The sequence below is a fragment of the Oncorhynchus gorbuscha genome, linkage group LG16 (assembly GCF_021184085.1).
Source record: "Oncorhynchus gorbuscha isolate QuinsamMale2020 ecotype Even-year linkage group LG16, OgorEven_v1.0, whole genome shotgun sequence".
In the NCBI taxonomy this organism is placed as follows: Eukaryota; Metazoa; Chordata; class Actinopteri; order Salmoniformes; family Salmonidae; genus Oncorhynchus; species Oncorhynchus gorbuscha.
This window is the reverse complement of record NC_060188.1, coordinates 18,442,151-18,457,831: the sequence shown is the minus strand read 5'-3', so window position 1 is coordinate 18,457,831 and position 15,681 is coordinate 18,442,151. Positions and strand designations below refer to the sequence as shown.

Sequence of the window (15,681 nt, the reverse complement as noted above, 5' to 3'; positions counted from 1 at the left end):
TCACAGGAATAGCAGTTAATGCTGCAGTCTACGATGTTGGGTTCTAATTTGAAATGTTGAAATATCCTGAGACATATTAACCATATTAGAACTGGGTGTATGGAAATCTACTGAGTGAGAAAGGGGAGTGCAGAAAGTTATGCAGCCAACTGCTTAAGGTGTTTCCACATATTCTATGTTTTGAAACACATTTAATCCCAAAAATAGGTCTTATAAATGAAACACTAAAAGGGTGGGGAACTTTGACAAAGTGATACTAAGAGACCACATTCACAGAAGATTGATTGACAGCTGGCTACAGTGACAGCAATCACCCACTTCTCTTTCATATCGTCTGAGATCCCTAAAGATTGGAAAGCTGCCGCTGTCATCCCCCTCTTCAAAGGGGGAGACACTCTAGACCCAAACTGTTACAGACCTATATCTATCCTACACTGCCTTTCTAAAAACTTTGAAAGCCAAGTTAACAAACAGATCACCAACCATTTCGAATCCCACCGTTCCTTACCCCGCTATGCAATCTGGTTTCCGAGCTGGTAATGGGGGCACCTCAAGCCAAGGCTTTTGACTGTCAATCAATGCATTCTTATCGGCAGACTCAACAGCCTTGGTTTCTCAAATGACTGCCTCGCCTGGTTCACCAACTACTTCTCAGAAAGAGTTCAGTGTGTCTAATTGGAGGGCCTGTTGTCCGGACCTCTGGCAGTCTCTATGAGGGTACTACAGGGTTCAATTCTCGGGCCGACTCTTTTCTCTGTATATACAGTGGGGCAAAAACATATTTAGTCAGCCACCAATTGTGCAAGTTCTCCCACTTAAAAAGATGAGAGAGGCCTGTAATTTTCATCATAGATACACTTCAACTATGACAGACGAAATGAGAAAAAAAATCCAGAAAATCACATTGTAGGATTTGTAATGAATTTATTCGCAAATTATGGTGGAAAATAAGTATTTGGTCAATAACAAAAGTTTATCTTAATACTTTGTTCTATACCCTTTGTTGGCAATGACAGAGGTCAAACATTTTCTGTAAATCTTCACAAGGTTTTCACACACTGTTGCTGGTATTTTGGCCCATTCCTCTCACGATACATGGCCCCATTATTTCTTTCCTTTACACGGATCAGTCGTCCTGGTCCCTTTGCAGAAACACAGCCCCAAAGCATGATGTTTCCACCCCCATGCTTCACAGTAGGTATGCAACTCAGCATTCTTTGACCTCCAAACACGACGAGTTGAGTTTTTACCAAAAACTTCTATTTTGGTTTCATCTGATCATATGATCTCTAGCAAACTTCAGACGGGCCTGGACATGTACTGGCTTAAGCAGGGGGACACGTCTGGCACTGCAGGATTTTAGTCCCTGGCGGCGTAGTGTGTTACTGATGGTAGGCTTTGTTACTTTGGTCCCAGCTCTTTGCAGGTCATTCACTAGGTCTCCCTGTGTGGTTCTGGGATTTTTGCTTACCGTTCTTGTGATCATTTAGACCCCACGGGGTGAGATCTTGCATGGAGCCCCAGATCAAGGGAGATTATCAGTGGTCTTGTATGTCTTCCATTTCCTAATAATTGCTCCCACAGTTGATTTCTTCAAACCAAGCTGCTTACCTATTGCAGATGCAGTCTTCCCAACCTGGTGCAGGTCTACAATTTTGTTTCTGGTGTCCTTTGACAGCTCTTTCATCTTGGCCATAGTGGAGTTTGGAGTGTGACTGTTTGAGGTTGTGGACAGGTGTCCTTTATACTGATAACAAGTTAAAACAGGTGCCATTAATACAGGTAACGAGTGGAGGATAGAGGAGCCTCTTAAAGAAGAAGTTACAGGTCTGTGAGAGCCAGAAATCTTGCTTGTTTGTAGGTGACCAAATACTTATTTTCCACCATAATTTGCAAATAAATAAATAAAAAATCCTACAATGTGATTTTCTGGATTTTTTTCCCTCATTTTGTCTGTCATAGTTGAAGTGTACCTATGATGAAAATTACAGGCCTCTCTCATCTTTTTAAGTGGGAGAACTTGCACAATTGGTGGCTGACTAAATACTTTTTTTGCCCCACTGTATCAATGATGTCGCTCTTGCTGCTGGTGATTCTCTGATCCACCTCTACGCAGACGACACCATTTTGTATACTTCTGGCCCTTCTTTGGACATTGTGTTAACAAACCTCCAAACAAGCTTCAATGCCATACAAAACTCTTTCTGTGGCCTCCAACTGCTCTTAAATGCTAGTAAAACTAAATGCATGCTCTTCGACCGATCGCTGCCCGCACCCGACTAGCATCACTACTCTGGACAGTTCTGACTTAGAATATGTGGACAACTACAAATACCTAGGTGTCTGGTTAGACTGTAAACTCTCCTTCCAGACTCACACTAAGTCGAAATTAAATCTAGAATCGACTTCCTATTTCGCAACAAAGCCTCCTTCACTCATGCTGCCAAACATACCCTCGTAAAACTGACTTCCCTACCGATCCTTGACTTCGGCTTTGTCACCAAAGCCACATATACTACCTACCACTGCAAACTGTATGCTCTCGTTGGCTGGCCCTCACTTCCTATTCGTCACCAAACCCACTGGCTCCAGGTCATCTATAAGTCTTTGCTAGGTAAAGCCCCACCTTATCTCAGCTCACTGGTCACCATAGCAGCACCCATCTGTATCACGTGCTCCAGCAGGTAAATTTCACTGGTCATCCCCAAAGCCAACTCCTCCTTTGGCCGGCTTTCCTTCCAGTTCCCCGCTGCCAATGACTGGAATGAATTGAAAAAATCACTGAAGCTGGAGACTTATATCTCCCTCACTAACTTTAAGCATCAGCTGTCAGAGCAGCTTACCGATCACTGCACCTGTACACAACAAATCTGAAAATAGCCCACCCAACTAACTCGTCCACATATTGTTATTTACTTTTGCTCTTTTGCACCCCAGTATCTCTACTTGCACATCATCATCTGCACATCTATCACTCCAGTGTTAATGCTAAAATGTTATTATTTAGCCACTATAGCCTATTTATTGCCTCCCTAATATTACTACCGGCAGCGTAGCCTAGTGGTTAGAGAGTTGGACTAGTAACCGGAAGGTTGCGAGTTCAAACCCCCGAGCTGACAAGGTACAAATCTGTCGTTCTGGCCCTGAACATGCATTTAACCCACTGTTCCCAGGCCGTCATTGAAAATAAGAATATGTTCTTAACTGACTTGCCTGGTTAAATAAAGGTAAAATAAAAAAATAAAACTACATTTTCACACGCTGTACATAGATTTTTCTATTGTGTTATTGCTTTATCTTGGCCAGGTCGCAGTTCTAAATGAGATATTTTTTTCAACTGGCCTACTTGGTTAAATAAAGGTGAAATAAAAAAATGAATAAAAAACTTCCTGCATGCATTATGGTAGAATGCTCCAATCAGGAAAGTCCAGGAGAGATACTTGTGTAGTGTAAAGAGATGGATCTAGATTCTAATCAACTCAAATCATCAAATACGATTTTACTTGTCACGTACTTCGTAAACAACAGGTGCAGACTAATAGTGAAATGATTACCTAAGTGTCATTCCCAACAATGCAGAGAGAAAGAAATGTGACAATGTGATTTTCTGGATTTTTGTTTTAGATTCCGTCTCTCACAGTTGAAGTGTACCTATGATACAAAATGACAGACCTCTACATGCTTTGTAAGTAGGGAAACCTGCAAAATCGGCAGTGTATCAAATACTTGTTCTCCCCACTGTATATGTTTTAATGTTTAGAAATAAACGGTAAAATATCACACCGCACCTGAGTAGCGCAGTGGTCTAAGGCACTGCATCTCAGTGCAAGAGCATCACTGCAGTCCCTGGTTCGAATCCAGGCTGTATCACATCTGGCCATGATTGGAAGTCCCATAGGGCAGTGCACAATTGGCCCAGCGTAGTCCGGGTTTGGCCGGGGTAGGCTGTTATTGTAAATAAGAATTTGTTCTTAACTGACTTGCCTAGTAAAATGTGAAGGCATAGTTTATTGACAAATTCACTTACAGTGCATTTGGAAAATATTTAGACACCTTGACTTTTTCAAAATGTTGTTGTCACAGCCTTATTCTAAAATGGATTGAATCGTTTTTTTCCCCTCATCAATCTACACACAATACCCACAATACCTTAATGACAATGCAAAAACAGGGTTTTAGAATTTTCTTGAAATAAAAAACAGAAATATGATATTTGCATAAGGATTCAGAGCCTTTACTCAGTACTTTGTTGAAGCACCTTTGGCAGCGATTGCAGCCTCGAGTCTTCTTGGGTATGATGATACAAGCTTGGCACACCTGTATTTGGAGAGTTTCTCCCATTCTTCTCCACTCAAGCTCTGTAAGGTTGCACAGCTATTTTCAGGTCTCTCCAGAGATGTTCGATCAGGTTCAAGTCTGGGCTCTGGCTGGGCCACTCAAGGACATTCAGAGACACGTCCCAAAGCCGCTCTTGGCTGTGTGCTTAGGGTCGTGGTCCTGTTAGAAGGTGAACCTTTGCTCTGGAGCAGGTTTTCATCAAGGATCTCTCTGTACTTTGCTCCGTTCATCTTTGCCTCGATCCTGACTAGTCTCCCAGTCCCTGCCACTGAAAAACATCACTACAGCATGATGCTGCCACCACCATGCTTCATCGTAGGGATAGTGCCAGATTTCCTCCAGAGGTGACGCTTGGCAATCATGCCAAAGACTTCAATCTTGGTTTCATCAGACCAGAGAATCTTGTTTCTCAAGTTTTAGGTGCCTTTTGGCAAACTCTAAGCGGGCTGTCATGTGCCTTCTCCTGAAGAATGGTTTCCGTCTGGCCACTCTACCATCAAGGCCTGATTGGTGGAGTGCTGCAGAGATGGTTGTCCTTCTGGAAGTTTCTTCCATCTCCACAGGGGAACTCTGGAGCTCTGTCAGAGTAACCATTGGGTTCTCGCTCACCTCCCGGACAAAGGCCCTTCTCCACCCGATTGCTCAGTTTGGCCGGGCGGCCAGCTCTAGGAATAGTCTTGGTGGTTCCAAACTTCTTCCATTTAAGAGAGATGGAGACCACTGTGTTCTTGGAGACCTTCAATGCTGCAGACATTTTTTGGTACCCTTCCCCAGATCTGTGCCTCAACACAATCCTGTCTCAGAGCTCCACGGACAATTCCTTCAAGCTCATGGCTTGGTTTTTGCTCGGACATGCACGGTCAACTGTGGGACCTTATATAGACAGGTGTGTGCCTTTCCAAATCATGTCCAATCAATTGATATTTACCACAGGTGGACTCCAATCAAGTTGTAGAAACATCTCAAGGACGTTCAATTCCTAAAAAGCAATGATTACATCAAGCTTGTTGGATGTGCATCAAACCTGTTGGATGTAGTTGCTGTTTGTTTTGGTTGGGTTTCAGATCATATTTTGCCCAATAGAAATGAATGGTAAATAATGTATGGTGCTAATTTGGAGTTATTTTTTTCCTAAATAAGAATCAAATACATTTTTCCGATCACTTCTACATTAATGCGGATGCTACTATGATTATAGATAATCATAAATGAACTCGCTGTTGGCTGGGCTCCCTGCCTGTGCCATTAAACCCCTTCAACTCATCCAGAACGCCGCAGCCCGTCTGGTGTTCAACCTTCCCAAGTTCTCTCACGTCACACCGCTCCTCCGTTCTCTCCACTGGCTTCCAGTTGAAGCTCGCATCCGCTACAAGACCATGGTACTTGCCTACGGAGCTGTGAGGGGAACGGCACCTCAGTACCTCCAGGCTCTGATCAGGCCCTACACCCAAACAAGGGCACTGCGTTCATCCACCTCGGGCCTGCTCGCCTCCCTACCACTGAGGAAGTACAGCTCCCGCTCAGCCCAGTCAAAACTGTTCGCTGCTCTGGCCCCCCAATGGTGGAACAAACTCCCTCACGACGCCAGGACAGCGGAGTCAATCACCACCTTCCGGAGACACCTGAAACCCCACCTCTTTAAGGAATACCTAGGATAGGATAAGTAATCCCTCTCACCCCCCCCCTTTAAGATTTAGATGCACTATTGTAAAATGACTGTTCCACTGGATGTCATAAGGTGAATGCACCAATTTGTAAGTCGCTCTGGATAAGAGCGTCTGCTAAATGACTTAAATGTAATGTAAATGTAATCATGAATAATGATGAGTGAGAAAGTTAGAGGCACAAAGGCCAAACCCCCAATACATAGTTTTTGGAGGGCATGATATTTATGCCTCTGTACCTTTCTCACTCATCATTATTTCCATGAAACACTTATATTCGGTGCAACATAATCTGAAATAAAAGCAAAACAAATAATGAATTTGTCCAAATACTTGTGAAATAGGGACCTCCGAATCACAGTCTTTCACCAGTCATTCATGCTTCTCTCATTATTTTACTTGAACTACTACTTTCTCTTCCACAGTGCAGAGCTGCTGAAAACACTGTGCTGTAGCTACCTCAAGCTGAGCTGGCTGGCTGGCTGAGTGCTGAGTGCATTCTCCCTGCTTTGATTCAGATGCAAAAACATAAAGCAGGGGCAGCTCTTTAATGGACATTTACCAGATGGCAACCAAAGGAAAAGTCAGTTTTTCTTTGCGTCTTAGCGCTCCAGCTGATCACAGCACTCTAAAAAAAATGTGTGTGTGTGTGTTCTTTGTGCACTTCACTTGAAAGACTCTCTCCGACAGGTGTTACCCGCCATTATTTTTAGAGACGGAGGAAGCAAAAGAGAAGGAAAGGTGTTATTTCACCTATTTCAAGTGTTAATGAGGCTGTGTGTGTGTGTGTGTGTGTGTGTGTGTGTGTGTGTGTGTGTGTGTGTGTGTGTGTGTGTGTGTGTGTGTGTGTGTGTGTGTGTGTGTGTGTGTGTGTGTGTGTGTGTGTGTGTGTGTGTGTGTGTGTGTGTGTGTGTGTGTGTGTGTGTGTGTGTGTGTGTGCGTTCTGAACATTAATTAAAATTCTACTAAAATCAAGGCAACTCGTTTTCAAATGGACAAATGTGGAATATTCATTACAGTAAATTGTCACCATTACCATTCCTTGTCCTTTCTGTGAATAAACCAACACAACAAATCTGAGCTACATTGGCTAAATTCAACATTAGCAGAATATAAAGACAAATTGACTCTGGTTAGACACACAAAACCCCGACGAAACAGTATTACTGAGCTTCCAAAAGCAGCTCTGAAAGCCTTAACAGTACATCAACAGTGCCCTCTGGTGGGTATAGAGTCCTTGCATGACATGCCAAGGGGAAAGGTTCATCACACTGCATGTGGTGAGAGATAGATGATGCCCACACAAACATGATTATGAGTACTGCTCAAGCCAAAGACAAACACCCCTGCAGTCAAGGAAATCTCCAACGTCACAATGATTCTGACTCATAACCCTTCATTCCATAACAGTGGCTGAGAAAAGTGGGACATGTTTGATAAGAGGGTAAAGCACACAATGTATTACAGAATGGGTCATTTTCAAGTCCAAGTAAAACATTTGAAAAATTGAGAGTAAAACAGGTTATTGTTGCTTTTAATATTAGAGTAGAGTGTCTGTAAAGCATATTATTTGACTATTTATTTTTGTTCATTGAAGGTGATGTTTCCAACTATTAGGTTATTCCTGCTTCCACATTAAAGCCGCAGCCATTATACAAGACACATTCCCACACTTCATAAACTGAATCTGTGACAACCCATACATGGTCCTGTGTGGACAGGACACATCAATATTAGGTCACATGACGCACCACACACCCCAATCACATGGCACCGGCTGTCCAATAGCAGTACATCCAAAGCCATCAGAGGGGCTTGTATTTCCTCCTCCATTGGTCTGGATAACTGTTTATGTTAATGTGGCCTTTACAACCCAAAAGCTGAGTTCTCTGCTACACCTGATTACTTATACACACACAGTGGATTATTTCCTAAAAGCATGTCTGTGTTCTGACAATGGCATTTCCATGCATCCTTTGTATCATCCCAGTGCTGAGAGAAACTGACCTGCACAAGCGCTGTTGATGTTGAAATTCACATTCAGATAGAAGAGACGGAAGGAGATATCTATATCTAATAAATGTCTATGACTTTCAGGGAGAGAGAGAGAGAGAGAGAGAGAGAGAGAGAGAGAGAGAGAGAGAGAGAGAGAGAGAGAGAGAGAGAGAGAGAGAGAGAGAGAGAGAGAGAGGGAGAGAGGCTATAGCCTGCATAAGGGGGTAGGTAGTGGATGAAAGGAGGCAGGAGAGAGAGAGACACAGAGAAAATTAATCCAACTGATTGGTTTCCATGGAAACGGGCTGATGAGGTGTGAGTCTAAATAAAAGAGCAGGTCCTGGCTCTGTCTGTGACACACCGCTGGGAAGGGGAGGGGGACGGGGAGAGGGTCAGGGGAGATGGACAGAGGAGTTAAAATGGTTGGTTCTCAGTCAGACCACACTGTCACATCTTCTGCACTCACTCACTGCTACATCACATATTGCACATTATGATTTCACAAATCCCACATATCACTACAACTGTACTGAATACCACGAGGTCTTACATCCAATATAATATAGCACTTCATTCCTCATACAATACTTTTCACCTTCCATGTCATACATCACACCTCACATATAGACCTCCATATTTCACATGACACAGAACACCTTGTACCTATGTAGTATGTATGTGAGTCTGTGTCGGTGTGTGTGTGTGTGTGTGCCTGACAGTGTGTGCAGAGCATCCAGTACCTATCCAAAACACAGTTAGCTGTGATATCACTAAATACTTCAATGGATCAGATGCAAAGACTCATATAAACAGGAAGCAGAGATCACATATTGTAGCAGTGTGAAGACAGGAAGCTCCATCTGAACAGATTACATACTATAACAACTATTTTATACCATATGACAACTGTTTTCCACCATATCCACGTTACTCAGTCTCAGCCATGGCAGTGTGGTGGATGTTTGTTGAGCTGACAATATTTATAACATTTTCCACTGAAGCTAAAGATGAAAGTGTTCCCTGGCGGCTGGACAGCAGACAACAGCCAATTGAGGTCAAGTAGTAGAATGAATGGAGTTCATTGAGCTCTGAGAGGAGCGGAGGGGGGTGAGAAACTGAATATGGGGAGGGTTAAGGGTAAAGGAAATTCCCCATAAAGAGATATCATCAAACAGCACGAAGAGGCTCTACTGGATCCATGAGGAGCCAGAGGGTATTTCATCAGCTCCTTCCAATAGTGTCATTTTAGCCAATCAGGAAAAGAAAGACATGGCAACTCACCTCAACAAACAAGAAGCAGGGAACGATGGAGCTGCTGCTCTTCAAACCTGGCTTCTCCTCCTCCGCTGCCATCATTCTCTCGTTCTCTCTCTCCTGTCCTCTCTCCAGCACTCTCTCTCTCCTCACACCTGTGAAGGAAAGAGCATTCCAGGTCAGTAAGAGTTGTCTTGATCTAAAGGCAGCTTGAGGCTCAAAGTATAACATTAAGTTTTATCCCATGACAAGAATGTAGCATTGGAGGGAACAATGGGTCTTGATGTTCTTATACAGAATAACACTTTTGTTTACATGTTACCTCTGTGGCCATACGACAAAGTGCAAAGACCCACCCACACACTCCCCCCCACTCTCCCCAACACACACAAATAAACAACTAAATAGTATAATATAAGCCTATCATTGTGCAGTAATGAGCCTCTCCCTCAGTCCCTCAGTCCTGATGAGTCAGTGCTGAAATGAAAATACAGATTGTGTCTAACACTAAATGCCACTATAATGAATGGAACCTTTATGAGCTAGAATAAACATACATCCAGCCAATACACAACACAACATGGAAATAGCATATCTTAATAATGCATGCTACAAAGTAGTCTGAGATTAGAAATATGCTCTTGACATTTGCATAATCACATTTATGTTCACACCTATTTATATTCCAACCAAGGCACACCTCTCTGTCTGCGTGTCTTATTCAATGTCATGTCTACACACTTTACATGGCAGGTAAGGTTGCTCTCGAGTGGCTAGATGTTCTTTACCTTTCGGCCATCAGATTGGCCACCAACGCTCCTTATAGGACACATCACTGCACTCTATACTCCTCTGTAAACTGGTCATCTCTGTATACCCATCGCAAGGTTGATGCTTATTTATAAAACCCTCTTAGACCTCACTCCCCCCTATCTGAGATATATATTGCAGCCCTCATCCTCCACATACAACACCCGTTCTGCCAGTCACATTCTGTTAAAGGTCGCCAAAGCACACACATCCCTGGGTCGCTCCTCTTTTCAGTTCGCTGCAGCTAGCGACTGGAACGAGCTGCAACAAACACTCAAACTGGACAGTTTTATCTCAATCTCTTCATTCAAAGACTCAATCTCGGACACTCTTACTGACAGTTGTGGCTGCTTTGCGTGATGTATTGTACTGTAGTGCGTGATATATTGTTATGTAGTGTTGTCTCTCTTGTCTTTATTTGTGTTTTGTCCTATATTTAATCCCAGTCCCCGTCCCCGCAGGAGGCCTTTTGCCTTTTTGTAGAATAAGAATTTGTTCTTAACTGACTTGCCTAGTTAAATAAAGGTGAAATAAAATAGAAATACACTGTATCCCCAGCAGAATTAGCTTGAGGCGAAGAATAAGGCAAGAAGGCAAGGCTAAGGGACAGACAGGAACAATGCAAACGGGACATTGTGCCCAGTCAGTGAGGAGTCTCCTGAGCTCGGAATTGAGGTTTTCCCTGACTATAGGAAAAACCTCAGGCCCTAGTCATAGGCTATTGCTAGTCTATTGCTAGTCAGGTGGTCAGGTGAAACTCAGAGCCCTTCTTACGGCCATCCAACCTCTGAAGTGGACCAGAAGTCATCCTGAAGAGATCCTATAGCGTTGTCAGATTGACCTCTATTCTGGGGAAATTAGTGTTGTGTGCTGGAAAGCTTTCTCTTTTTCCCCCACACTGACAGTCAGTCAGGCAAGATGTCAGAGAGGCTGTGAGGATGAATAAGGAATGAGACTGGGCTCTTAGCAGCAGAGAGAACAACGCAAAGCGGGGCTGCTTTTAGAAAGAGCTCTCTCTCTCTCTCTGAGTGGCCCGGCCAGGAAACATCTTGTAGCTGTGACCGTGAACAAGCTGATGCCCCAGGTAAGGTAAAATCACACAGGATATTTTGGTGATCCTGCTCTACTAATCCCAGCAGTAGATGGGAAGTGTAATGCAGCCTGAGTGGACGGCCGGGTGTCTAACGTCCCTAAGATCAGGATGTCAGGAGGAGGGATGAGAGCAGGTCAGAACACAGGTGTTGCTGTTTGAGATGGGACAGTGTCTGTCAAAGAGAAAGCCGTTGTGTCCATATGTGCTACATACCAAATAGACAAGATGTAGTATTTTGTAGAAACCTTATGGGTGGGCAGGGAAAGGGAGGAGAGGGAGGAGAGGGAGATTTGTTGAGGAAGATAAAAGTCGGACACCAGGGGCAATTTATCCAGAGATTGGAGAAAGAGTGTTGTTTGATAGCAAATGACTGCCTGCGCATGCATGTGTGTATGTGTGTGTGTGAGTACAGCTGGATTTGATCTGATTAGGGAGGCAGGGTGACAGGAGTCCTGATCTTATTGGCTTGCCATCCATCAGAGAGCCCAGCCAGCTTGTCGTCACTGAGACACTGCAGCCCACAGACACACACACAAACACAAAAGCGAGAGCAATTGAGGGAAGAGACGAAAATACCAGAGAAAGAGAGAGGGAGGAGGCAAAACTATTGTTGGAAAACTCAAGAAAAAGAATGAGAGAAGGGGGTTAGGAGGAAAGGACATGTGAAGGGAATGAAAGAGTATGAGGTTGTTAATATGAATAGTGACTAGTTAGCTGACACAGAGGAGGAGGAGAACTATACAATATCCTGCTGGTCTGAATCTACAGTCTTAGGAGAGGAGCCCAGGAAACCATATGTCCACTCTCCTCCCTCAGACACACACACGAACATGCACGCATGCGACACACATGCACAGGCACATGTACAGACACACACCGCCCGGGGACACATAGGCTAATTGGACACTACAATCTGTATCACGGCTGCCTTCACGTCAAGATATTTCTACCACATACTGAGAAATACTACAACTGCGCAGAGATATATTTCATCTGCACAGATGTATATTGCAATATTCAATATGAACATGAAATAGCAAAGTACAATGTACAGTGCCTTCAGAAAGTATTCATACACCTTGACTTATTCCACATTTTGTTGTGTTACAGCCTGAATTCAAAATGGATTCAATAGTATTTTTCTTACCCATACCCCATAATGACAAAGTGAAAACATTTGAGCAAATTTACAGAAAATGAAATATCTCATTTACATCTGTATTCAAACCCGTGAGTCAATACATGTTAGAATCACCTTTTAGCAGTGATTATAGCTGTGAGGCTTTCTGGGTAAGTCTAAGAGCTTTGCATACCTGGATTGTAAAATATCCGTACATTACTCTTTTTAAAATTCTTCAAGCTCTGTCAAGTTGGTTGTTGTTCATTGCTAGACATCCCTTTTCAAGTCTTGTCATAGACTTTCAAGCCTATTTAAGGCAAAACCGTAACTAGGCCGCTCAGGAACATTCAATGTCTTCTTGGTAAGCAACTCCAGTGTATATTTGGCCTTGTGTTTTAGGTTATTGTCCAGCTGAAAGGTGAATTTGTCTTCCATTGTCTCAACAGTCTCTCAGCAGACTGAACTAGGTTTTTCTTTAGGAACAATTCCATTACTTTTTATCCTAAAAAACTCCCTAGTTTGACAAGCATACCCATAACATGATGCAGCCACCACCATGCTTGAAAATATGAAGTGAACTGTTGTGTTGAATTTGCCCCAAGCATAACGCTTTGTATTCTCATGATATTGTTTTTAATTTTGCAGTTTTACTTTAGTACCTTATTGCAAACAGGATGCATGTTTTGGAATATTTTTACTCTGTACAGGCTTCCTTCTTTTCACTCTGTCATTTAGGTTAGTATTTTGGAGTAGCTACAATGTTGTTTATCCATCCTCAGTTTACTCCTATTATAGCCTTTAAACTCTGTAACTGTTTTAAAGTCACCATTGGCCTCATGGTGAAATACCTGAATCGTTTCCCTCCTCTCCAGCTACTGAGTTAGGATGGTTGCCTGTATTTTTGTAGTTACTGGGTGTATTGATACACCATCCAAAGTGTAATTAATAACTTCACCATGCTCAAAGATATATTCAATGTCTGCTGTTTTTTACCCATCTACCAATAGGTGCCCTTCTTTGTGAGGCATTGGAAAACCTCCCTCGTCTTTGTTGTTGAATCTGTGTTTTACATTCACTGCTTGACTTAGGGACCTTACAGATACTTGTATATGTGGGGTACAGAGATGAGGTGGTCATTAAAACATAATGTTAAACAATATTATTGCACACAGAGTAAGTCCATGCAACGTATTATGTGACTTGTTGAGCAAATGTATACTCTAACTTATTTAGGCTTGCCATAACAAAGGGGTTGAATACTTATTGACTCAAGACATTTCAGCTTTTCATTTTTAATTAATTTTTAAAACACATTTACACTTCAACATTATGGGGTATTGTGTGTAAGCCAGTGACAATTTTTTTATGTAATCCATTTTAAATTCAGACTGTCACATAACAGAATGTGTAAAAAGTCAAGGGGTATGAATACTTTGTGAAGGGCACTGTGTATGGCAGTCTGGTTGATCCTTTCATCCTTGAATGTAGCCATCCCCCTGACACAGTACTACTCAGAGAGGTACAAGGTAGTATATTCAATGTGTTTGTACAGTCCAATGCAGCATTTACATGGCACTGTCTGCTTCTTTATTTCACCCTGTGTGTGGCTATCCTGTGCTGCTCTCCTATAACCAATCACGTTCAAAGAGATCAGTCCAAGTCCCTTTAATCACTGTACTGTTTGTTGTCTTGGTGCATTACCAAGGTGTATGTAGTAAGCATGCAGGATGGTAGTATGTTGAGTGTGTGTGCCTTGCTCTTGACCGACATGTTTCACTCAAACCAGACCACATGCTGAATCTGCAGATATCAGTGTGCAGAATGCATAAAACACACACACACACACACACACACACGCACACGCACACACACACACACACACACACACACACACACACACACACACACACACACACACACACACACACACACACACACACACACACACACACACACACACACACACACACACACACACACACACACACACACACACACACACTCCTTCACTTGCGGTACTAAAAACATACACCACCCCCCTGCCAGAGAGACAATTCCACTTCACACTATTAATAGGGCAGTGGAGGGTGTAGGTAGGGCGTGGGGGGGGGGGGGGGGGGGGGGAGTGGGGCTAATAGGATTTCAGAACGCTAGGTTATTAGAGCTTCCCTTTGGGGAATACCATGGTGAAACACTCCTCACCTTCACATAAACACCAAAACACTCTCATTTGCCTCAACCACAATCTGAACCATTGACATACAACACAATGCTAACATGCTACTGCTCGTCATACTGCAACCCATGCAGACAGAGAGGAAAACAGACGGAGGAGAGGAAAACCCATCACCCCCTCCCTCTTACCTTAGACACCTCGCTGCTGCCTAGCTCCTCTGTTGCAGTGGCACCGGATTCCTACGCGGAGGCCATGTCAGATGAGGGAGAGTGCTGTGAAAATCTCCCCACCCAGCTGCCTCTCTATCTCTTCTCTTCTTCTCTCCTCCTCCTGCTCCAGAGTGAAGTGAGGTACCGGAGCTCCTCAGACAGACACTCACACACGCGCGCACGGAGATAAAGCGTGCTAGCGACTCCCCAGCCCTCCTCACACACTCGACACACTCCCCATCTAATTAGCCACTTCAAATAAGCAGTTAATCAATTAAGTGGCGGGAATTACTGCATGTGCTGCGCTGTCTTCCAATACAGACCGAGAGGCAGCGTGTGTTGAAGATTGTGTATTCGTGTGTGAGTAAGAGAGAGAGAGGGGATGTGTGGTATCTGTGCCACTAGAGAGAAGCTCATTTGTATTCAAAACTTGTTTCATTCCATCCCTCTCTCTCTGTCCTCCCTCTCTCTCGCAGTGAATGAGGGAGGGAGGGGATGTAAAACTCAAACAGAGTGGTGTGTGTGAGAGAGAGAGAGGGATTGAGGGAGGGGAGAGCTCAGGTGTGCCTCTGTGTCGGGCTGCAGCGTGTCTGCCTCAGGGCACACAATCCAATGAATACATGGCTATTGATCTAGGGCTGGTGCGGTTTAATACTGCAGGTCAGGACTGAGAAGAGATAGGGGCTGGCTGCCTGCCTGCCACTGTTAAACAGGACTGGGTCAACAGCCAGAGGGGAACTGTTATAGTGGAAGGGAGAATCAGAGTGTGTGTAGAGAGAGAGAGAGAGAGAGAGAGAGAGAGAGAGAGAGAGAGAGAGAGAGAGAGAGAGAGAGAGAGAGAGAGAGAGAGAGAGCAACACAATTAGACCCAACCAAATAATGAGAAAACAAAAAGATAGACAGAGAGTACACAGTGGCAGAATACCTGACCACTGTGACTGACCCAAACTTAAGGAAAGCTTTGACTATGTACAGACTCAGTGAGCATAGCCTTGCTATTGAGAAAGGCCGCCGTTGGCAGA

General features: G+C 43.6%; 1 protein-coding gene across 3 annotated transcripts in view; it reads right to left on the bottom strand.

Moving 5' to 3' along the window:
- The window catches only part of plppr2a (phospholipid phosphatase related 2a), a 56,161-nt gene extending 41,158 nt beyond the window's left edge, over positions 1–15,003 (bottom strand). For all 3 annotated transcript variants that reach the window (XM_046306253.1, XM_046306254.1, XM_046306252.1), the window contains exons 1-2: positions 14,639–15,003; positions 9,279–9,406 (exon numbers count right to left, since the gene is read on the bottom strand). In XM_046306253.1, the coding sequence (XP_046162209.1) occupies positions 9,279–9,353 (75 nt within the window). In that variant the 5' untranslated portion in view covers positions 9,354–9,406; positions 14,639–15,003. The remainder of the gene's footprint in view (positions 1–9,278; positions 9,407–14,638) is intronic.
- Positions 15,004–15,681: the final 678 nt, after the last annotated feature.